Source organism: Acanthaster planci, linkage group LG13, assembly GCF_054643075.1.
Source record: "Acanthaster planci isolate LZ-2023a linkage group LG13, COTS_SCS, whole genome shotgun sequence".
Classification (NCBI taxonomy): Eukaryota; Metazoa; Echinodermata; class Asteroidea; order Valvatida; family Acanthasteridae; genus Acanthaster; species Acanthaster planci.
In genome coordinates, this window is record NC_141789.1 from 11,070,843 (window position 1) to 11,095,557 (window position 24,715).

The window sequence follows — 24,715 nt, forward strand, 5'->3', positions numbered from 1 at the left end:
AGGTCCTACATAAACGGAAAGAGTCCGCAGCCAAGATACAAGTAAATATCAATCCTAGAGCTCTATACAAAAATATTTTCAAGAAAATCTCAGATACTTGCAGTGTGTTTTGAGGGTGTCCTGCACACACAATTGGCATCCGAACCAGGAAAAAATTCTCTGCTCCACCCCTCCCCCCCGCGAAGCACTTTTTCAGGGTGGCAAAGAACTCAGCAACAAGCTGATAACCAGCGATAGCGCTAGCGGAACAAGGGGTCGATTTCGAGGTATTTTCGTACAGTAACTGATGATTTCCAGCCCTTTCCATTTCTTTTTTAGCAATTTCTTTTCCTGGGTCCATTTTTATAATTTCAACTGTCAGGGGTTAACGTTACTCAGGTGACAGTAAAATCACGAAATCATGGCCTGCCGCTTTTCTTACAGTGCAGGAACAGTAGCAAACATGGGACGTGCGGTACGGAGGAAGGCCGTGATTAGCAGGGGAGGAGGCGAGAAAAGCACCCCTAGAGGGCGCCCTATTTCCTAGCATCAGCATCCGGCCCATTCTAGTGCATGCATCACATGCACTGCACTCGACGTGACATCTGTAAGATTCTGTTCCTTGCTTTATAATTTTTCACTAAAACCATGTACTTCCTGACGTCCCTGCTGTAAAGCGATGACAATGGCACATGCGGTGGAGAGAACAGACGAGTTGGTTCGAGATTATCTGTTGTTTCGTGGCTTCACCAACACCCTGAAAACTTTCGATGCTGAACTGAAAGTCGATAAAGATAAGAAGCTCAAGGTATTACCATTATATTAGTCGCCAACCAAGCATCCCAAGTTAGCATGTCGGATGTACATGGCTTACGCGTTACCCCGTGAACCAAGGGGTCCGACGTCCCCACCCCCACGCTCCCTCGTCATGCTCGTGGGAGAGAAGCGGACGTCGGACCCCACAGTTCTGGGGGGTATGCACCCCACAGTTCTACGTAGGATGGGTTACTCTATCCTGTCTATCACTGTAGTTCACTCATTTCCTGATCAAAATAAAGATTGCTCACTCACCTTCCTGCATTATCCTATCCTTGCTGTTGTTCAACTCTTACTTTTTAACTTGATTCATAATATTTTGTTTGTGGTTCAATTTATTTTCCTCTATGATGGCTCAGAAAATCTGTGTGCACACTGTACATGCTAGTGGAGTTGGTTCTTTATTATCGAGAAATGGTTTCTAGGATTGTGTCTAAAGCACTTTATTTATGATTACATAAAGATAGAATGATATTGTTTTCAGAGGAAATGAAATATGTCATGATGTTCCATTTGACCCGTAATTGACTCCATTTTTTCCAGTCTTTTCCTTAAGATGCCATTCGCCAAGAGAACAAGATGAGAAATATTGTGCTGCTTCACCTTACAGTGTACATGTACACTCATACATATAAATCTGGCAAGGAATGACTTCAGTTTTGTCACCAGAACTATTTTACCCCAGTCTTAAAATGGCGCAACAACTTTGACATTCATCTTATTATTTAAATTGGTGTTTTGCTGAAGGAATAAAAAATATGCGGGTATCACAAATTTCATGTTATTGATAGAGTCATTGTTTTATCAATGTCTGAAACAATTGTGGGAAATGTCTGCTTTCTGAGTCTTAATTCCCTGAGAGTTATAACCATCTCATTAGATCTGAATCATTTTATTCCAAATTAATGTTAGAAATTGTAAATACCCCTTGTAAAATTCTCCAAGTTGCATAAGAAAAGCAAAAAATTGAGAAAATAATGCTGACATAATGATACACTGTTAATTGCCCGGAAGATAAAAGTATGGTTGATACAAGTGTATTGAAATGGAGATTGGGGGCATGCTTTATGCACGCAAAACATCGTTCAGAGCAGGAGCCCTTAGTTTGACTCCTTAGTTTAGACACCTTTGGCAATGTTGGAAGTGTTGTACAAGGGCGGCGTTAGTGTTAAAGAGATAGACAGTAGGTAATGACAGACACAGCAAAGGAAAATTTACAGATTATGGAAAATTACTTCTTTTATGAAGTACATGTGTTATCAAAACTTACTTCAACTTTTTCACTTTGTTTTAATCAAACTAATCCTTGTTCCATACCTGTAAGTTCTTGATTACCTGGATGAATACAGCCGATAGGGAACTCACTGGTGATGTAAAATTCAAAATTTCTGATGCGACAAAAATAAGAGTTACCGCGATAATAATGGAACCAAGTATACTACATAGTTTATTATTAACTACAGAGTTATTTTCATTAAGTTGGACTCTATGAATCACCTTCTTTAAATTTGGACGTGGTCCAATGATGGTAGATCACCCAACCATGTCCAAATGTTAAAAAAGGCGATTCACTACTCTACATGTACAGTACATGTATGTGACGTGTGACTTTCTTCTGCCGATTTTTGGGTCCGTACAAACGCTGTGGATTTTTGCACGCAGCCGTGTTATTTCAAAATGAGGTACAAGTACATTTCTGTGCTTAAAAAATTCCACCTTCTCAATGTAATCTTCCAAAAAAAAAATCAGAACTGAAGCATATACATGTATCTCTTTTAAATCTGATGACCTATGGTTTCAAGTCCATCTGACCGTACGACTGACGAGGCTATTTCTTGAAACAAATCAGAGCTTTTACCCACCACCCTTTCATTCTCCTGACAAAAATGATCCAAACACATTGCACACATTACATGCATCACACAGTGCATGTGCATTGGTTTGTTTGCCATCCGCGTCCTCGACTCCGTGGACTACTTGCGCTTTCCATGCAAGGCAATGCATTTTTTTAACAACGCTGGTCTTGATAATAAGTGCGATATGGGATCTCTATAACAGTCTACAGATAAAGTGCTTTTGTCACTTTTATGGCTGAATTTGTTGTGTCTGTTTTATTGGTTGTTGCTTTTTATTTGTTGTTTTTTTCTTACGCATTGCATGCATTACAAACATGCATGTAATTACATAAATTATATATGACATAATATAAATGCATGTGTAACTGTTTATTCTTGCAGGTGGACAAGGTATTAGACCATCTCCTGAACTCAATATGGAACTACGACCTTGCCGCACTCCGAAGCTACATGGAACACTTGGATAGACGCATATTCTCTCACCTGGAATATCATCAGATGAGTAACGTCCGCAAGCTGGAAGTCAGCATTCTAAGGTGGGTGCTGATTCATTCCAGTCCTCCAGGCAGGGTATTTGCATTGATTTTAAAATTGGAGGATTTACCAGTAGGACCCCTCAGTTGAAAGTTTGGCAAAGTGAAAAACATAAAAAATTTGCTTTTGATTTGCTCAAAAATGAGTTTTGGGAAAATCCTCAATAAGCTCATTATACTTTATGCACCTGTGTGCAGTTTTGATTTTTGTGTTTGCTGTATTGACTTTGTTTTTAATGTAATTGTTGAGGAAAGTTTAGAATTCTGTAAGGTTAATTTGACCATGGATGGAAAAACAGTTATTGGCATTGTACTATTTGATATGAATTCCAAAATTGCATTGAATTAAACTCACACGTTTCTTTAAATGTAGAGGTAAGTTACGTTTTTGTTGTATGTGCTGTACCAAAGTTAGTTTAGGACGGTAAAAAGTAATAAGTAAAAAGCAACTTGACCAGTAAACTACAGAGAAAACAAATTGAGACACACATTTCACAGCTTTTCGGCTCTTAAAAACTAACTAAATTTGGACAGTTTTCAAGTATGGGCGCATTCTTTCAAAGCAATTGTAAATGCAGAGATGCACATGGATGTACCTTTCAAAACATCATGTCCCTGTAATGCGGATTAAAAAATGTTACAGTGCATGTAGCTTTGGAGCTGTCTAGTTGTCTTTATTGGCTGCAGGTTGTACATTGTTAATGCCAGTCAGAACAATCGCTCTGACAAAGTCATTGAGTTCTTCGAGAAAATGGGTAGCGACATTCAGAACCAGCCAGAATGGAAAGAATGGTTTGGTATGTACCGATCATTTTGCTTAAATTGGGCCATACCTGTACTTCTCCCCATTTACTACTTAGAATGCATTTTCACATGTGTTACAATTAGCTTGGTTTGTGTGTCCATAATCAATTCCTTACCTATCATGTGCCTATATGTGTACAAAATCAATACATTCTTTGCACATATGTCGTTATTAAGGTTGCGTGGAAATGTTGTCCCATTTAAAAAGAATTGTGGCTCAGTGTCATCTTTCTTTTCTTGAAAATCATCCAGATCTTGGTGAATTCAGTATTCAAGCTTATCCTTTAATGAATGTTGAATGAGTGTTCATGTTTGAAGTTAGTTCACGTATCGTGCTTATTCAGAGTAAGAAACCTCTTTGAATAAATCACATCTTTGCTAGAAATCATGGCTATGAATGTGGGTCAGGTATCTAATATGTCTATTTCATCCTTTTACCTGTACCCCGGTAAAGATGCTGAAACAGGTTAAGTTAACTGGTTCCCATTGCCCACCTCCGTGAATCTGCAGAACAAATCACCGGTCAGATCATACACTGTACATATACATGTACATGTACCCCTGCAAATTTGATCCACACTACATGTACATGTACATGTACCTTGGTACTGTACTGTCTTGTGTTCCCACAGCACTACCCTTCCTGAAGAACCCGGAGCAGAGTCCAACCTTTGAACTCTACTTCAGTAAGCAGTGGCAGGAGACACTGACGATATCTCTCCACAACTTCTTCAGTATCATCTTCCAGTCAATGCATATCCTTAATGTGATCATTCTCTGATGAAAACCGAAGGTTACTTACACAGATACATGTATAGTGCTACTTAAAACATAGCCCAGTCGCTCCTGCGTTTTTTATAAGCATTGCCCTATGGACCTCATGAGGGGGGACAATGGGGTGCGATTGCCCCCCTAAGAAAAATTGAAAAACAAAACGGAAAAAATTACAAAGACAACAGGGCATGAAACTCAGATTTATACAAAAAACATCATAATTGACCAACCCCCCCCCTTATTTATCAGTTCTTAGCCGTAGGAGGGCTTTGCCCCTCCCCTCGTACGTTCCCTCCTCTCCCCCCCCCAATACGTGGGAAGGAGGGCCCATGTACAAGCCTGCTGAAAAAGTAGATGAGAAAAGAAGAAATAAATACGCAAAAAAGAGTACCAGAAATAGGCATGGGCAAATTATCTCCTACTAAACACTAAAAAATCTCCATCTTTGACCTGAATTCCTACATGCTTTATATTTCATTCTAGTTTGTCATTCCTTTGTTAATAGCTATCCCTAACAATCCCAAATCCTCTGATATAAATATGATTTTTACATACACCCTAGGGGGTTAGAGTTTTAAAGACCCAATGATATATTCATACGCTGTCGTCTACCCCATGTCTTTTATATAAAAACAAAGTACATGTAGTTGTCCTTCACAAAAAGGGAAGATTTTATTGAGAAATGATTTCAAAGAGAAAGCCCCTTTATTTGTAGATATTTGTTTTTTTAAATACTATTTCCTTGACTTCTGCCAATCCACCTCTTCCTGGGCTCCTCAATTTTGATGCTGAGCTGCAGCGGACAAGCGACCTACAGGACCAAAATGCTCTCCTAATGAAGCAGGTATGCCTTCCAAAATATGACGGTGGGTGGGTGGGTATGTTGGTGGTTGGGTGTGTGGTGGGGGCGGGGAACACTGCAAACTGTTGATATTGGGCAGTCATCCCTGACTTTCATTGAATGCAGTACTGCTGGAGGGTCTCCATACTTGCTTAAGCAATAGAGATAGTTCTTTTAGCAAGCAGTTGCATGGAGAGTCATACAAAAAGTTGTTACAACTTCTGAGTAGTAACCGTTTTGCTTCTAAAGAACTTGTGTGTGTTTACACACATGTACGAAACTGTCTTTCACTTCTGATCCACAGTTTGTTATGTCACTTTGTTCAAAGCATAAATTATGGCCACTTGCCGATTCATAAAACCAATGCCCAGCAGCTAAGGGTGGGATGGTTACATGTTTAAACGTTCAAAGAAAGAAAGTTCCAAGTCCATTTACAGATTTTCCCAAATGTTTAAACGGAACCGCCCCTTTTATAGGTTTGACGTTTGGTTGACACAAGCTGGTGTTCATTTTTATTGTAAACAATACCTGTGACATACTGGTTTTCCCTTTTGGTATCCATGTACATTTTGAGGAAAAAATGGATTAAAATGAATAAACATTGCTTGGTTTAAATCCCCCAACATCAATCAACATGTACATTTTTACATACATGTAGTTTAGACTATGTGCATTGTTGAACTATATAATTATGCATGTACATGTATAAAAACACTGAGGTTGGCAGCAGTTAAGTGCTGGCGAAACAGTTAACTGGTTAAACGGTATGGGAAAGTTTTCTTAACATTTTGTCAAATTATACATAAATTCCCTCATACCAGTAGCCCAAAACGGCTTAACCAAAATAGCATCAAACGTCATGCTACGTTCAACCTCATGCGGCATTTCTTTCTGCATACAGCTGTGCAAGTAACAAGTACCCATACGTGTACATAATGTAGGGTGGCAGTGCAGACATGGGTATTTTGTCTAGTGCAGTGTTTGCTCGTGCAATTCCACTATTAATCTGTAGCATACTCATGTCTCCACTGTGAGCATGGCAGTACTCATCACTAGCATGTGTTTAGTGTCACCCCCAGTTTCTGTTTGCCTTCCCAAGTTAGCAATTGTTCAGATGAGAGGTTTGTGGCAACAAGTGAATAGAATCACAACACTTTGCCTCAGCTTATTTGAAGTATGACGGACACAACAGAGGGCGCTATCTGAAGTGGGTAAATTTTGAGCAAGCTCACACCATTTCATCCAAACCGAATAGCACCCTCCTGTTGTGCTGCCATACTTCAAATCAATTCTTTCTTGAACACGCAGTTCATTCTGCCATGGTGACTCCTGGCATAGTGTGTTCAGGAAGTTAAATTTGTGTTTCTTTGCAGGTTTCTACTCTGGAGCGTGCCCAAAAGGAAAAAGGAACATCTGCAGAACCTCTTCCAGAGCTCAGTGCAGCCACAGAGGTCCAGGAGGATTTTGTTGCCATGCCAACGTAAGAAACTGTAAATTTGGTTTAATTGTTGAGCAGATTCTCTGTTTGATGCATATTTAACTACAGAAGTATTGAATACATCAACGTCTATATTCTACTTCCTGGGCTAAGGCTTATTTCGTGGGATGCAGTCACCGATTTTATTAAATGAGCTGTTTCTTTGTTTTCTTTAGGACTGCTGAGAGCAAAGACCCACAGTTCCGGGCGGCCAGAGGCATCAGCACCAAGAAGACCCCATCGCCTCTGTCAGGTCGCCGGAGCGCCCCATTGGCCACGCCTGGCCCTGCTCGCCGGGCCGTCACTGCCATCCTGGGCAGCGTCAGCGAGAAGGTCAGCCGGCAGGGGTCCAATGGGAAGGAGTCCGGCAAGAAGGCAGAGGTTGCCCAGGCCGCACCATCAGGGATATCTGTCCAGGTGAATGCTGTATTTAATCCAGCATCCAGAAATCACGGCTGCAGCTGTGAATGTCACATGTGCCCATGGAAGTCGCTGGCTGCCAGCTTTAGCCACTTCCCATAGACTTGTGTTTTATTGCGAGCCGTTGCCAGTGATTTCAGCATGGCCGTACACTTGGTGGTCTCATGTGCAGGAATTGCAGAGAGTGCTGTTCAGTCAAATCAAGGTAACCAGGCCCCTGTTTTCACGACTGTGACCAGAAACATGTTTCTGATTTGGTCACGGTTATTGGTTGCACATCTTTGATTCTTTGGCTATGCCAGCATGATGTCATTGTTCGAACCAAATGAAAACCAAAGGTTGGAGTTGGTCCATCACCAGTTCACAATGGCAGAAAATAAGCATTTGTCGTCTCCAAAATAAGTATTCATCTCTCAATTTGTTGGTGGGTGCAGCAAACCCAAACAGATATTTCCTTCTGGCCTGTAAAAAAAGGAGAGCACCAAGCAGTGAGAAGCTTGCTGAATATTGACTGATAATGATGTTCATCAGCAATGATGCCTTTTACCATGTATTTGTCTCCTTCAGCATTTTTGCAAGCCACCTTGAACATGTTTCTAGTTATTGCTTTGTCATCACAAACAGGCCACTTGTGTTCATACAGTCATGCTCGAGTCCATCGGCTCCAACTGGCATAACTGTTGGCTGGCAACTGAGCTTTCAAAAAGCACCATTTTTTGCACCATCCGCTAACCAAGCAAAGAAATGTATGGATTACGAGTAATTTCATAAGTGATGTGAGTGTGGTTTTCAGTAGGTTTGACTGTAAGTGATGGTCTTCTTATTTTTGGATTTTGACCACAAGGGATTTGGCCAATTGAACCAATCGCCCCAGCCTCAAATAGCACAACGGCTGCCTCGCTCCCAGCAGTCTTCCCAGGGGCTCGCCCAGCAGAGACGGGAGCTCCTGTCCAAGTCCTATCAAGGGAGGGCCCCAGACCCGCAGCGCTTTTCATCGCAGTCCAGCACAGAGGAGTTCAGCATGCAGGACATACCGAGTGCTGGCAAGCCCAGCAGGGGCAGCAACCTTGGTACACTGCCGAGCGTCGCGGCACCTGTCCCACAAGAGCCCATCATCAAGAAGGAGGCAGAAGTCACAGTGCCAAAGACCCTTCCCCCACCCATTACAGCCACCGCCGAAGAGACGAAAAAGCCTACACTGGTCCAAGGTAGGTGCTTTTCACTGGACCAAGGTATGTGCTTTTCAATGATGGCGAGAAGTCTTGCTTTCTTCTTGCAAAATTTTATGTATGATCGGGCTCATGCTTTAACCACTACCAGCCGGGGACTCCGAAATCGGAGCCGTATGGTTTATATCTGTGGCCGGGGTCTCCAAACTCGGTCAAAGGAAACAGGGCCCTGTAACAAAAGACTGTACTTCGAACAAAAGACCAGGCTGCTGGGCATTACCGGCACTTTTCACTCTCAAAAGTGGTGATAATCCAGCGTTATTTTGAAACTGTATACCACCACCGCAGCAATGAGCCACACAGCACCGCTGCACGCTAATCTGGCCCCTATTGAAAAGAGGTCAGCAGTGCACTGAGCCAGGTTCGTGAACAAAAGACAGTTGTATAACACCGCACAATCTGGGCTCTGTTTACAAGGCTGCAGGCCTTGCTGAAATACTCGGGCGTCAATGAAGGTCACTTGTCAACTTAGAGTAATGCCTACAGATTACTTCGTGCGGCTATAAACGACCGTTAAATGGAATGATGAATTTTTGAAGGATTTTGAAAATGGAAAAAAATGATAGTCGTGCCGGCTCAGCATCATCAACGTTGAAAAATGCCCCGGCACGAAGTGGTTAATAAGGACTCCTTCAGCAGTAAATCAGACAATGGTTTGGACAGCTGTCTGGTTCCTGCCTCTATTATCATTCTTTGGAGAACAGATAGCAATGAAGGCACCACAAACAGTCTGCCCCCGTTGCCCCCCCCCTTGCATATGTTTTTACGCAGATTATTCCAAACTGCATTTCATGTTGTTTTCTACAGGTATGAATGTAATATGAAATGTCTGCACTCAGGATGGCTCCAATTGGCATTGTACATGTGTGTGTGGAAACAATGAGTTTTCACTTTACTTACATGTAGTTATTTACTTCACAAAGAACTGGCCTCAGAAACAGGCTTATATGTGGCAGAACATGATTTGAATTTATGGGCAAGATGCCAATGCCTCAAATACTACCTGATGAGAGTCATTTGCACGTTATTTGTATGATATTTGTCTGCATCATAATCTTGTGTTTTCAACACTCCAAGGCTTTGCCCTTGGCTGATGTTGGCTAAAACGACAACTGCGTTTGGGTTGCCAAATCAATTGGAGCCAATAGACCTCTTCACTAATAAATTCGTAATTATGCATGTACATGTATGCGCACAAATGGCCTTGGCAGCAAGAAGTGTGAGCAGGCCATTGAAAATGTACAGAGGTGCGACATTGATGATCATTTTCTCTCAGGTCTCCTTGACTTTGCTCAATTTTTTCTTGAGAAAATCTCATAACATCGTTTTCACTATTAGTTTCAAATTTTTTAGTGCTCTGTAAAAAGATTTTAAAATTGTAAGTTTTCTTGTGCGCACGAGATCATCAATTTTTAGTATGGCCCCCTTCCATGCAATACTGGACCGAGCCCAGTCTAATGTGACTTTTGCGAACCCGGGTTTGCATTCAAGACCACCCCACCTAGTTTATGGCCTCTCTAGTGGTAAACTTCCCGCGATATAATGGCTTCAATCAGTACACGGCCATGTGTTTCCACTTTTGGGGCTGATTTACGGCGGTGTGGTTTGTCTGCAGTAGGCACTGTGTGGTTGCAGCGCGGCCTGGCTGCAGGCAGGAAAGTGTAGTAGTGAACTCGTGTGAGTGATCAACGTACGTACAGTAAATGTACACTGTAAATGTAGCTTCACCGTGACGTCCTGTACATACGTACTTAAGTACATGTACAAGCACATGTAATGTACATGTGCATGTACTTGTACATGCACATGTACATGTGGGTACTCATCATGGTGTGACCACTTGCATGAAATTTCGCAATAATTCATGGCCAATGTACAGCGCAATTTGGATGGTCAAGATGTAATATTTCTTGTGTATCGAAAACAACTTTACTTCTTATAAGTTCAATTGTTTTCCTTTCCTCGGCTGTCTCAAAACATAAAGAGAAAAATGGATGGGCTCAATTTGACCACTTTTTCAATCGTAACAGAATTGTCTGAGAGGATCAAAACTGGAACAAGAATACGCTCTCATATAAGTCTTCCCTGTTTCTCCACCCTGGTCATTTGTACGGTGAGGGTAATTTACAGTACAGTGAAGCTCAACTGAATACATAATACACTACTCAAAAGAATTTAAGGAACAAGAGAACAGAATGACACGCATGATTGGACCAACATTGTTGAGTATTGTTTGAGAACCAATTGACAACACCTGAATGATTTCACATAGCTTTAATGCCTCTTGTTCCGAAACAGTAGCCCATATAGAAAATGACAAAAACATTCTGTTCTCTTGTTCCTCTAATTCTTTTGAGTATTGTATTCAAACCCTGAAGAATTTACTGCAAACGCAAAAGTTGAGAAAATGCTTTGCTGATAACAGATATGCATGGAAGTTTGGCCGGCCCAGCTGGCTGGGCTGTTAAGAATTCAAAGCTGAGAAACCATCATGCAGGCTTGTGTTGTTCGTAACATAAATGCCAACATCATATCTTGTGCAAAATGTTACGGATGCCAGTGATCGACACATGTTCTCAACAAATTGAAAGGTGGAACAGCATCTAGTAATACACTGCCTCACAAAAGATATCCATGCCGGTGTCAAGGTAGATCCACTCTGTGCATTTGCGTGTTGAGGAATTTACACAAATATTTTACTGTAAAGTGACAAAAAGACCCTATCTCATTTACTTCTGCCCCCAATCCTTAAACAGATGCACTACATTTATACAGACTGAAATTTAATTCTAATTGGCCGATGTGAAACATCAAATATCTTCAGTAATCTTTCCTGGACAGACTCATAAACCTTTAATTTTCACCACTCCTGCACGCATTCATGGTACACAAAAGTGTCCAACAATATTATTCCACAAAAACTGCATTTATGTGATAACCCCATTAACCCAGCTTTAGGATTACAAGTGTGGACATATTAATTTTTGTATGCCCACATTGTAGAAATTAAAAGCAGACAGGCAAAATTTAGCAGATTCTGGTTAAACATTCTAATGTACCACCATGAAACAATAACGGAGTCATTTATTCTTTTCTTATTTCATCACATTTTCACCCACAACCTCCCAAATTTTATTTAGAGTACCATGGTACGCCACAGTCACTTACGTTAAGTTACTCCAAAAATATGCATGTAGGCTTCCTATTTGCAATTTCCGGGGGGGATCTATTTCAAGTTCCCCAAATCTTGTTTCAGCTCGACTGGAGAAAAAAAAAGGGAGAAAGAGGGATAAGAGAACATAGGGACTGGCAAACATACGGACGCGGAAAAATTGAGACTGTGGGTAACATGGGGACCTTGCGAGTCGCAGCCTCCCTTAAACTGTGTCTGTGTTGATTGTATCAACTATACTGACACTGTGAGATCAAATTGTACATGAGCCACTTAGATGAAATTTAAAGCTAGTGCATGACCCACCCCTGTTTGATAGAGGCGAGTGCCTACCTCGCCCCCGATAGATGGAGGCATGTTTATTCACAATTGGGTTGTACAAGAAATGTTAAAGCGTGCATTGGGTATATGCCCCCGTTTGATGGAAGCGAGTGCGTACCTGTACCTCGCCCCTTATAGATGGAGACGAGTTCATTCACAGTTGGGTTGTACAAGAAATGTAAAAGCGTGTGTTGGGTATGCCCCCGTTTGATAGAGGCAAGTGGCTGCCTCGCCACCGATAGATGGAGGCTTGTTCATTCACAATTGGGTTGTACAAGAAATGTAAAATAATAAGCATGCGTTGAGTATGCTCTCGTTTGATAGAGGCGAGTGGCTGCCTCGCCCCCGATGGATGGAGGCATGTTCATTCACAGTTGGGTTGTACAAGAAATGTAAAACAACAAGTGTGCATTGAGTATGCCCCTTTTTATCGTTACTGTTGTGATGTCCATCATTCTTGTCATTAAAATGAACTGATTCTAATTCAAATTGGATGCTATTTCCAAATTGGGTGTTTTGGTAAACAAATTTGAATTACAAATGAGGTGTTGTCGTTCAAATTATAATAACTAGATACTCAAATAAAATACATGTACTAACGAAATGGAGCGGAGAAAAGTCTGCAGGTTTTAATATATGTAATCTTGATTATAACAAAAATATGTGCCAAAGTTTACTCCAAACTGTGTGAAAGAGTCAGAGCTGGAAAAAATGTTTTCATAAAACATGTACATGTAGGAGGCCTGGAATTCGACATGACTTTTTTGGGTTAAATAAATAGCCAAAGTCTTCAGATGAATGGCACAAAAGTAATAAATACCGTAAACAATAATCACCACATAATCACCAATAATGATCACCACACAACATACAAAGCTATAGTGAAGTCAAGGTTAAGGTGATACACACTTTCTGTCATTTTTTAGAATTTGTGTTTACTTAATTAAATGGGAAAACTATTTACATGTATCTCTAAAAACACACGGGTTTCCTTTCCCATGAATATGAGGTTTTATGTCAACCACAATGAAGCATAAGAACGCCCAAACTAATGAACTGACTTTACTCGATTTTGGGGGGAATTAAAGCACATTGCATGTTCTGTATGGCCAGGAATGAAAACGCTGACACCATAGAGCCTTGAAGTTGAAAACTATGTTTGGTGGGATTTAGTGGGGATTACCTTATTTGCTTTGCAACTTTCGCACTGTTGGTTGTCATTAGTAAATGTGTACAATAGAACATGATCGCATGTCTTTATTGCTTTGTCAATGTCAAAACACTAACAGTTTATCTCCTGGTTGGTTCATGAATATTGCAAGGCAAAGAACTTCCATGGATTTGTGCGCCCGTTCCTTCCTCCGTGGTTAAACAAAGATAGAACGAACAAAATATGAATGCTTTCCGGAATATATAGTTTTAAACTTAAATAGAATAGGCCTACAGGGGCAATAATGACACAGCATGAAACAGAAAGTAATATGCTTAAATCAGAAAGTAAAGGTATTTCTCCCATAATACCATTCACTGGTGCACCCTAATTATGAATGGACAAGGCAAGCAGACCACTGTGCCAGTGCCACTGATCTCTATTAAGTGGCCAGTGCACGTAAACCTATGCAACTTGGCCCTGTCTGCTTCTGGGTCAGCTGATTGATACTCTCACTCCTGCGGTTTCTTCTCTTTTGGGATCACCTGTTACCCACAATTTCAGCGACAAGTGATATATACCCATTTAGCGCTGGACCCCCATGAAAACGAAGAAAGCCACATTAGACTGGGCTCGGTCCAGTAATGATAAGTAGTATAAACTACATCATTAGTGTTCTTGGAGCCAACTTATGCATCTACAAAAAAACACGTACTGATATTCAATCTACCCCCATGGATCAATGTAAATTTACCAGTACTGTACCCACTTGATTCGCTGCTTTCTGCGCTTAGGATATCTGAAGAACCATATCTCTTCTCTTTGGAATCTGCACTTTATCTTGTACAACCCCAAACACAACAACTGGATCCCATTTCTTTTGGTAGTAGTCCAAGCTATGACCAAGTTCAGTGGTAAGATGTGTACATGTGTGTACATTATACATGTACATGCACATTGAACATCAGTACGTGTTTTTGCAAAATGCATACATGTAGGTTGGCTCCAAAAACACTAACGATGTAGTTTATACTACTTATGATTGGAAGGGCCATACTAACATGATTAAGAAACGACGATCTTGTGTACACACGAAAATTTACGACTGTAATATCTTTTAACAGAGCACTACAAATTCCACTTAAATTAGAAACTAATAGCAAAAACGATTTAATGGGATTTTGTCAAGAAAAACTGAACAAAGTCACAAAACCTGAGAGAAAATGATCATCGAAGTTCCACCCCTGTACATTTTCAATGACCCGCTCACACTTCTTGCCGCCAAGGCCATTTGTGCATGAATGGTTATGAATTTATTAGGGAGGGGTCTCATGTACACATCACATGCTACTATGAATATGCATGGGCAGATCGTGATTACATGCCATCTGTGTACCTGTCCTGGGAAATTGTTTGACATCATTTCTTTATGGTTCTTGTGTGTCTGTTATGATGGTTTACAGAGTACGAGGGCGCTGCACCATTCCTAGTCCTTAGCCAAGACGAATATACAGAGCACCACTCAGCCATTGCTGCTTGCAAGTTCAACCCCTCTGCAACGACAGTGGCTAGTTTGGATGTTGATGGGGTAGTCAAGTGAGTTCTTCAAAATATATCCTTCCTGATAAATGCTGGATGTTGCAAGGTTTTATGGCTCTGGCTATTAGTGTAAATAGAAACATGGATGCAAGATCAGTTTAGGTACTGGAGCACTTGATCTGTGTTTTGAGGGTCATGGAGAAAATTCCAATCTGGTGAGAAATTTTTGTCACCTTATATTTGAAATCAGTTTTACCGAAATCTCTCATTAACTAAATGTGTGTTGCCAATGTGCAGAAGTCTTTTGAAAAGTGATTTTTAAAAATCTTTAGTCAATCTTAACTACAATATATGGCATTGGAAATCTTTAAATGTGCTGTTGTTTATTCTTTCCATCATTCTAATCCATAGAATTGAGAAAATTTTACCGAGATGATATTTTATCCACATAGAGTCTGGAAGTTTGCACCTTCTCCAGTAACTACAACAACCATCATGTACAAATCACCAGTACTCTCCATAGAGTGGGCAACAAAGTCAGATCGCTTGGTATGGAAACCAACACATGCTTATTCAATTTATATGGTGGACTTTTCTGTTTTGGCATCTCAGTTACCATAGTGTGTGCCTATCGAATGGCCATCGCAAGGGGAAAAATACTTACCCACTGGCTTTAGAGCACTTCACATAAACTAGAAACTGTAAAAAAAAAATGAGCAAAATGGCCACAACCAAAGGCTAAATGAATATACATGTACTTAGCCCTGCGAATTATGAGGTTGTAATTATGCCACTTTTAGCAGAAAATGTCACTGATTTTGGTTGGAATGCAGACTGATGGCCACTTGCGTAGGTAAATGGCTCTTAATTATTGAGAAATGTCTTCATTTTGACAAATGTCCCCTTTCTATAAATTACCCTGTTACTAATTTCCTGTACAAAACCACTGAAATAATGAGAGGATCATTATCAAAAGGTAACAGTTTCATTAACCCACATCATCTTAGGGGTTTCTTGTTTATTTTCTCATTGTTGGCATTAAATTCACTTTTTCTGTCCCGCTTTTGGCTAAACTAGTTTTGTTCTTTCCATTATTTTGCTTTACTACAATATGTGACACACTGGGCTTATCATTTGGTGTTTACATATGTAACAGCATGAAATAACAGTTTTTTTAGAGTGTCTCGTAAGATCTGGAGCCAGCAGATGGGATAGACGAGATCACATTAACTTCATTCAGATCCACTGACAGAATCCACAAGCTTCTGTGTAGCTTGCAGATTTCAACAGAATCCAAGAACTCGGGCAAAGGGCCTGTTCCCATCCAACAAAAATTCAGTCACTTCACTGACTTACGCATAATTAGCATCAAAAAACTATTTATCAGTTTCAATTTCATTTGCTTTTTTAGTTGTTACTCGGCAGTTCAAACGGCACAGTCAAGATTTATGACACAGAGGCCAAGAAGCCCGTTTGTGACCTGGAAACAGACAGTGCACACCCAAGGTCTGTGTTCACACAAAAATGAAATCAAGAGTTGTTTATGTGTTCAAAAATGTGATGAATTAACCATAACCATGTCATAGATGACCCAGGAGCAATACCACCACTGACAGCTGATGGATCAACTACCCAGGGTTTATCGAGGTTAAAATAGGGCACCCTACATTTCTGTAGTTTTTACAGGCATATATCCTACAGTTTTTTTTAAAGCACATTATGTTTTGAACCTCGTTATTACAGGTCTTTTTGTACTGTTAGAGGAAATGAAAACATTGCCAACTGGGCTGCCTATTTTTGCCCAACATCAAGTGTACTGATCTATTAAAAGCTGCTTGAGATTACAAGGCATAAGTCTTGTGAACCCATTGGGACATAAACGGCCATAAAAACTTTTGCTGAGAGAAAAATACATGCAGACCTACATGCAATTCAGACAGTTCATGCTTTAGCAGCCAACATGCATGCAAGATTGAGCATGTTGCCGTAAGTCACAGGATGCATCATGTTTTAAAAGGACACGAAAAGTGCTGTGCACAGTTTCGAGAGATTATGCAGTATACATGTATGTGTAAGTGTGTATGGGTCATTCGATAAATTCTGGGTCCAGAGGCGTGATTTTTTTTGTGTCGACACTCGACATGTGTAATTTGACATGGATGTAATACCTGTATCATGGAGATTGATTTCAAACTATTTTTATTTGTTTGGCAGGTAATTTGCAAATACTTAATCACACTTGGAAATTAAAAAATGTGTTGTAAATGTACAAATCATGTGTCAGATGTGATAGGGACCTGAAACACATTAGACCCCAAATTTATAGAATGACCCATGTGGTCCACTCGGCCCCCCCATACACAGTCCCTGGCCATCACACATCTCCCAGTCACTACAGGGTGAATCACGTCAAGCAAAAGTCCTTTGATCCTTGTAAAATGAACATTGATTGCTCAGTCATCCAAAAACAAATTCCAACAACAGATTATGCCCCCAGGCCTTTTTAGCTTTACTCTTCATTTGTCACATTCTTGTGTTTGTGCTTGACTACGTGCGATAAAACCTCAGACTGTTTTCATCAAGCAGGTATTTCAAGCTGTTGTTTTATTCTTCTTGCTTTGTGATTGCATGCAGGGCAGTCTCTGTGTGTTGTAGCCCCAATGGCTCCCTGTTCATTTGTTCAGCAGCCAGCGTTTCCACCCATCAGCCGACTGGTCTTCCTTCCACGGCTGTATCGTCAAGGTTACTCGTCTGCGACATCAAACAGATGAGGGTTTTGGTCAGTACAGTCATTACCTCTAGCTTTCAATGATGGCAGAAGGGTTAAAAACATTTTTTAATAAATATTTTTTGTGGCTAAAACGTAGATCCATGTTACTGTGACTAACTTAACGTAAGTCATTGTCATTATCAATTCTAATATATCCTTCCAGGGTATGTAAAAATTATGTGTAGGGAATAATTATGAGCTTGGTAGATTGGATTAGGAGCATGGATGTTGATAATTGCCCGAGCCAATTGCTGATAATGGCCAAAGGCAAAGGACATTATTCTGAATGTTTAAGACCAGCTAAGCACATACTTATTCCCACTCATATATACCATTAGGGTCAGGAACTCAAAAATTAAAAAAATTATAATTTCCAATGATTTCATTCCACAAGGTTACTTCTTTTTCAAATACCCCTCTAACCATGTTGTGGTACATGTATGTCCTTGTCATGAGCCAGTGCCTTATCAGTTGCTTATTGTATTTGTAATGGCTCTTGACCAATTGGAATGGCTAAACCATCTAAGGTTTTTATGAAGGAAAATTGTTAAAGAGCCATATGTCCAGCAGTTTTTTCTAGAAGGATGAATTGAAAACACTTTTCCTATTCGGTTTCAGAATGAGCTAGCAATGACAGCTAATGCAGGTTGTGTGAACTGCACAGCCTTTAACCACAATGGACATCTCCTAGTTACTGGCGCTGCTGACGGAATGATCAGAGTGTTCGGTAATGTGCCTCACGGTGATTCAGTCATCTTGCAGCATTTTCCCTAGTTACCCCCCCTTCAGATCACCTCTCGTGCTTGTTTGCGTATTGAGTTTTCAGTCCCAAAGGGCTCAAAGTATTATTGTTGAAAAAATTTCTTTTATCTTGTCCCAAAATGTTTGTTTACACAGTGAAGTAATGCAATTATGCTTTTATAGTCTTTGCAATTAACTTGGAAAAATTTGTCATTGAAAGCATACTGCACATGAACTCCCATGTCTTCTGTCTGTTAACAATGCTCTCAAAGATATACTATTTTAAGCTACTCAGAAGAACACAGAGACACAGACCAAGTCATAAAACATGTCAGAAAATCATTTGCCAATGAGAATACTTTCTACACAACCACAAGAGAAAAGGGTCTTTTCGAGTGTTAGGTCATGTCTGATCAACCCATGCTCTTGCTGATGTGTCTCAAGCTCTAGAAACTTACCGCAGACCTGACCATTTGGGGGAGTTTTTTTTTCGTTCTATATTTTTATTCAATTTCATTAAGTTTCAAGCAGCGATGTTTTCTAATAAGCCTTTTGCAAGTTAACTTTGACCCAAATCTGGTACACTGAGTTCTTTAATTCACGTGAACATAACAACTTGAATTCTCCTTACTAAAACCACTGTTGCCAAACCTTGTGATTTGGGGCAAGCTTTTGCTTAGATAAGTAAGAGACGCCGTGCAACAATTTACTGTTCTCAATGGATAAAGAGGGCATAAAGGAACCAGTCCATTCCAGAGATGGTGGTCGCCATGTGAAAGCGTGCCCCGAATCACGAGGTATAGCAACTGTGTCTTTAGTCTGGGGAATTCAAATCGTTATGTTTATGTGCAGTCAGATGACTCAGTGCACCAGATTTTATTCAAATTTAACTTGCAAATGGCTTATTGCCAAGGTGCATGTAGTAAGAATTGCAATGGTTTGATCATGACTTTGGATAAGATTGTTACTTTTTCCTGACACGACATTTCCCTGTACGGATAGTTGTGTATGTACATGTATATCCTCTTGTGTTTCTTACAGATATGCAACGCTCGGAGAGTCTGCTGAGTTGGCACGCTCACTCTGGCCAAGTCTACGCCGCTCAGTTCAGCCTGGATGAGACATCCGTCCTCAGCATGGGCTCTGACGGAAAGGTAATCATTCACTGAAGTATGCTTGGCCACTAATTGTTACAGTTTTCATTGCAACAATATTATGTGGACCTTGGATTACAATACTCACTGGGCATTGAACACTTGGATGCCAATACCAGTTGATGCCTGCCAAGTAGGCTCATTGCTAGAAAGTAACCTTGTTACTGCGTAAAAGAATCACTGTCGCCTTGCTAATTAATTTGCTTACTCCTAATTGTGACCTGCAAAATGTAAATACAGTTTTCGCAGTGATCCACAGGGCCTGTCTGATTTGCGTGGATCCGGATCAGTGATCCGATATTGATTGATCAGTGATCCGATAACAGGCCCAGAGTCTTAAGGAGAGCAGAGTTTTTTCCTCTATTGTGATGGTGAGAAACCCGTTTAACAGTCAGTTGTGAGTTACCCAAAAAGTAGCTGATGTAATTGTTGTTCAAAAGCATAATTCTTTCTGACAAGCTGTCATTCTGAAGAAAACAATGAAAGAAGTCATTTCCCATGATGCGTCTAAAGTAAATTTTTTTGAATTGCCAGTAGTTGTTTGTTAATTTGGTGAAGGGCATGCGTTCATTGACATGACCTTACAGCGTGTGGTGCGGTTGGTTTAATTCGTCAGTTCAGTATGAAAAATCTTGTAGCCATATTTGGCAAAATGGAAGTGTTTCCTGAATGCTAAATCCAAAATATAACTCGGCAAGTTTTGATATAAAATCAAATTCCAAGAATATTGTTTTTCTCAGAATACGCTGCATTCACTGAGCTTAAATGTCATTCTGGGCACTTTTGTTGCCTCAAATGCCTAACCGACAAATAATGCATTCTACCTTTAACATGCATAACAAGTATCAATCATTTAATTTCCAACATGTAATGCTGTATATGTGTGTGAGTAAGACAGTGCATTAATCACAGTTAGGTGTAGCTATAAATGCAGATAGACACTTTAAGAAAGAACTGTGGGCTAACACATGACCCAAGTCTGTGTGAGCTGTCACTCTGTAGCAATTACTGAAATTGGCCAGCCAGAATCCATCATCAAGTTGTTCAACCTGCTGCCTCTCTGTCGTCTTGCACTACAGTTCAGTCAGTGGAGCATACACAGAGTCGGGGAGAGGCTGCAACAACTCGATATCCATGACGGCGCCACTGGGCCGTTCGTCATGTCGGGGTTCGGCGGATACAAACAGCAGCTGGCTCCACGGGCGAAGCTGTTTGCTTTTGACAGCAGCGGCACTCACGTGCTGACATGCGCACCATACGGTGGCATCATCTATAAGGTTAGCCTCCGACATGCTGGATGTGGCCTCTGTAATCCCTCAAGTCAAATCAGGCCTCTGAGGAATAACATTGTTGAGTTACTTATCTAGCTACACAGAGCAATAGAAAGTAACGAAAGGTAGCTTGTTATTTCTTCATAGTTGCTGCTTGTGTGAAGTCATTTTTTTTTGCATGGCCCTCGTTATGAGAATAATTTGGGTTTTTAAGATTCCAGATTTCTGCATCACTTCAACCAGAGCAAATTAACTTTGACATTATATTATCACAACAAAAGTATCTTATTCTCTGGAAGATTGCCATCACACTAGATTATTTAGAATCAGTGTTAACTTTAAGCATGTACATGTAGTTATGCATCCACTCCACAGTCTTTTCTCCGACTAGGTCATGGAGATGCAGGAAGGCTGCCTCGTTATATGTCCCACACATTCTTGGACAAGTTGTTTTGAAGTTCTGAGATGAAATGATTGTTTCATGTGAAAAGCAGTGGCTGGAGAAGTCATACCCCATCTTTGCGTCCCGTAGATCTCCATCATGCTTTTCTACCATTGAAAGCAATGTAACCAAACATAGGCTGCATCCGAATCTCTTGTCTAGAGCTAGATCTAGGTCTTGGCTCCATTGGAAATGCGTGGAGATGCGTAGACAATAGACCTAGCCGTAGCTCTGGAAGCTCTTTTCGGACACGGCCTGAGGCGGGAAGGAAAAATAGTCTGCTCCTTTATCAATATGTGGAGTTGTATTACTAATCCAATAGGTCTACAGGAACAAGGCAAACATGGCAGCATCATGATGAAGGATCTAACTGGTGAGAGAACCTCTTCCATACTACATGTATTGACCTTTATCATGGTGTATAGAATGGAAGAGGTTCTTTCATCAGTTAGATCCTTCACCCAGTTTGGATTGAAATGTTTCCCACCTTGAAGTAACATGGGGTCTCAGTGTTGTGATAATGGAAATTATGAAGCCATCAGCCAGCATAATTTTCCTCCTTTTTTGGTTCCAGTTGCACAGAGAACATGGGATGGCGAGGTTACTGACCATACTAGGTCATCGCACTCCAGTGGTCAGCGTCGACTGGTGTACATCAGTCAACACAGGCATGTGCTTAACAGGCTCCATGGACGGTCGTGTCCAGGTCACCACTCTACTCAGCCAGTGATGATCCAAGACATGAACACTCAGTATTTTAATCCTGTTTATTTTTTTAAAGAAGTGCACTAACTGAAATATATCAAAATGTAAGGCGATTGTTGTGTTGATTTTAACTGAGCAAGCAGGCAGTGTGTTACACGTGTGATGACGTGCTGGATTTTTGTATCTTGCCATCAGTCTTAAGTGAATTGTCTTTTGTTCACCCGCCCTTTCTCAGCTAGCAAAGGAAACAAAATTTGTCTACAAACTGATAAGTGTGATTGGATCCTATTCAGCCGAGCCGTAAGAAGATTTTTTGATCGTTTTGTATATTTGTACAGGAGTTTACATATACTTTTCCACTTTGATAAACTGCTCAGGAATACGTTTATAAAGTCAGTACATGTACACATGTACATCACTGAATAATATCGGCAGCTTTGCTTGAATCATATTGCAAAGAGTGATTCCCAGTATGCTGCTTCCCATAGCAATTGCCACCAGAAGGCTATTTTCAACTCTAACGTCAACATTGTGTTTGCTGTTTATCATGATATCTTGTCCTCATTGTTTACTTTGTACTTTCTTGACAGGAAACATGAACAGAACCGACCGTCGGCAGCTTCAGGGAGTAGCAAATGACCCTGTAGCAATATCCGTATGTTACTGTTGTTTTTATGTTAATAGATCTAGCTCCAAATCTGTAATTAGGAATTTGGGTTTTTTTTGCCGGTGGGAGATAGTGTATGGAATTGATTCCATATGGATCAGAACATCATTGGAATCTCCCCAAAATTGAAATAAATCCCAAGTGAGTCATCTACACATTTTGCTCTACTATTGATACAAATGTCTTGTGCAGCTCACTTTGATCTCTTCAGGTCTTCTTGACTTGGAAGTCGAGCACAGCTTGGCACCTGTTACATTCTTTCAGGCTGTGAATGGTCGAGTTTATTGCTATAGAAAAAGCAATGGATTTTTATACCGATTTTAATAGCAGGAACCAAAGTATTATTTCTTTATTTTATTGCGGAAATTGCACCCCTGGCAAATGATTGAATTGACTTTCACTTGAACAATTTAATGTAAGTGCAACTAGGTAGCACAAAAAATTAACTGTTTTTCAGTACATCTTACATACTAAATGAACATTGCTGCAAATCATTTGCTCTATCAAATCTCTCTGCTGTTAAGAACACCCAAATTTATTGTAAATTGGTAACTAATTAAAATCTGTATTTGACGGTCTTGCTGACCCCATCATCCCAACAACCCCGCACCGTCTCATCGAACATATACAGTCATCGGCAACAATGAATGATTGTTAACGTCCATATAAGCACTTAATAGAGCGTGAAAGTAAACGGCCACGCGGCAAACCCTTGCGTTGTCTGCCTATGGGGATTTGACGTGAGCGTTCCTAACACGTTCGATAATTTTGGGAAGAATGATTTCTAACTGAAACCACCCGGAGAAACACTCATGTCGGAATTTTCCCTTTTGGCCTCAAGTATTCCAAGAAAAGTCCCCTAGAGATGGCTATGGGAAGAAAACTAATTTCATTCACGACCTTTCACTTCTGGCAGTATCGTTCCTAGGTCTCCTTGTTCGTGCAGGTTTGTTTTCATTCCCCTTGCTTACGTGGAAACGAGATTGTACATGTATAACATTGCAAAGATTAACCGACCTGCAGTCGATGGGTTCTAGATTCAGTCGAGTTGACCTGACGCAGTTATTGTCAGCAAAGGTTAGATTTAACATTAGAATCTTTCGTAAAAGCAGGTTATTGCTTAAAGTTTATTTCCTTATAAATTGCGATAATTTCCTTATGAATTATGATAGGTCAATTTTGGCAGGATATTTCTCTGTTAAGTCAGGTAACTTATTTAAAACGAAAAGCAATTACAAATTGTACAATTTTGCCCGTTATTTTTCCTATCCAAGGGTCCCGGAAGCGCGCCGTCAGGGGTCAGCTTTTAGGCTCAATAAGAACAATTTCGGATTTTAAAAATATTTTATTATCTGTTGTGAAATCATTTGGGACTCTGAGATATTCAATACTGCATGTGTACAAGTATAAGGCCGGTAAAAGGGAACGTACAAGTTCAAATCGTTTTAATCCATTAGTTTCAGATTACCTTTTCAACCGTGCTCATTAGCAAACCCACGCGGCCTATGTTGCTCATATTTGTTACCAACAATGTACTATTCACCTGAGACATCTAAAATGTATTTTTAGCAGAGGTATGGTAATAAAATACTACTTTTGTAACTTAAACCCCATCAGACGTCAGTGCTAGATTGAATATATGATTCTTCTCCTCGGGGGTAGGGTTAAAAGAACTGACAATAATAGCTATTGGATTTGTGACAAACAGCTTATGTTGTTTTGCTTTGTAAGCCATACATTCGTAGTTGTCGCCCATAATACATCTTTAGGCGAATACAGACAACTCTGCTTGATTGTTTAAGAGTAAAAACAGTTTCAGAATTGTGATTTTTTCCCATCTCCATCCCTTTCGCGACAGTGCATGCAACGAGTTTGTGTTAGCTTGCATCCTACTTGGAACTGCAGACGAGGGAGCTTTGAATTCGAATGAAGGGGAGGCGTACGAGCAAAATATTTTCATTTTTGTTCGAAAACCGTTTCATACAATACAGTTTTCGTATATTTTAAATGCATGTTTGATAAATTCAAAGCAGGCATTTTTTAAGCGATTCCCA

General features: G+C 40.3%; 1 protein-coding gene across 1 annotated transcript; it reads left to right on the plus strand.

The window, feature by feature from the left end:
- The first annotated feature begins 544 nt into the window (after positions 1-544).
- LOC110983103 (WD repeat-containing protein 91-like) lies at positions 545-24,269 on the plus strand. Its single transcript, XM_087145007.1, has 16 exons — positions 545-787; positions 3,033-3,187; positions 3,872-3,981; positions 4,621-4,742; positions 5,523-5,606; positions 6,977-7,083; positions 7,257-7,497; positions 8,345-8,708; positions 14,836-14,968; positions 15,364-15,460; positions 16,323-16,417; positions 17,546-17,690; positions 18,300-18,408; positions 19,464-19,576; positions 20,656-20,853; positions 21,864-24,269. Exons 1-16 carry the CDS (start codon positions 659-661, stop codon positions 22,017-22,019), a joined length of 2,358 nt encoding a protein of 785 aa, XP_087001133.1. The 5' UTR covers positions 545-658; the 3' UTR covers positions 22,020-24,269.
- Positions 24,270-24,715: the final 446 nt, after the last annotated feature.

What these genes read in the sequence shown, in the direction of transcription:
- LOC110983103 (XM_087145007.1), top strand. Translation starts at nt 659, where the DNA reads ATGACAATGGCACATGCGGTGGAGAGAACAGACGAGTTGGTTCGAGAT. An exon ending in GATGTTGATGGGGTAGTCAA is followed by an intron (nt 14,969 to 15,363) that starts GTGAGTTCTTCA and finishes TTATCCACATAG; the next exon opens with AGTCTGGAAGTTTGCACCTT. An exon ending in TCAAACAGATGAGGGTTTTG is followed by an intron (nt 17,691 to 18,299) that starts GTCAGTACAGTC and finishes ATTCGGTTTCAG; the next exon opens with AATGAGCTAGCAATGACAGC.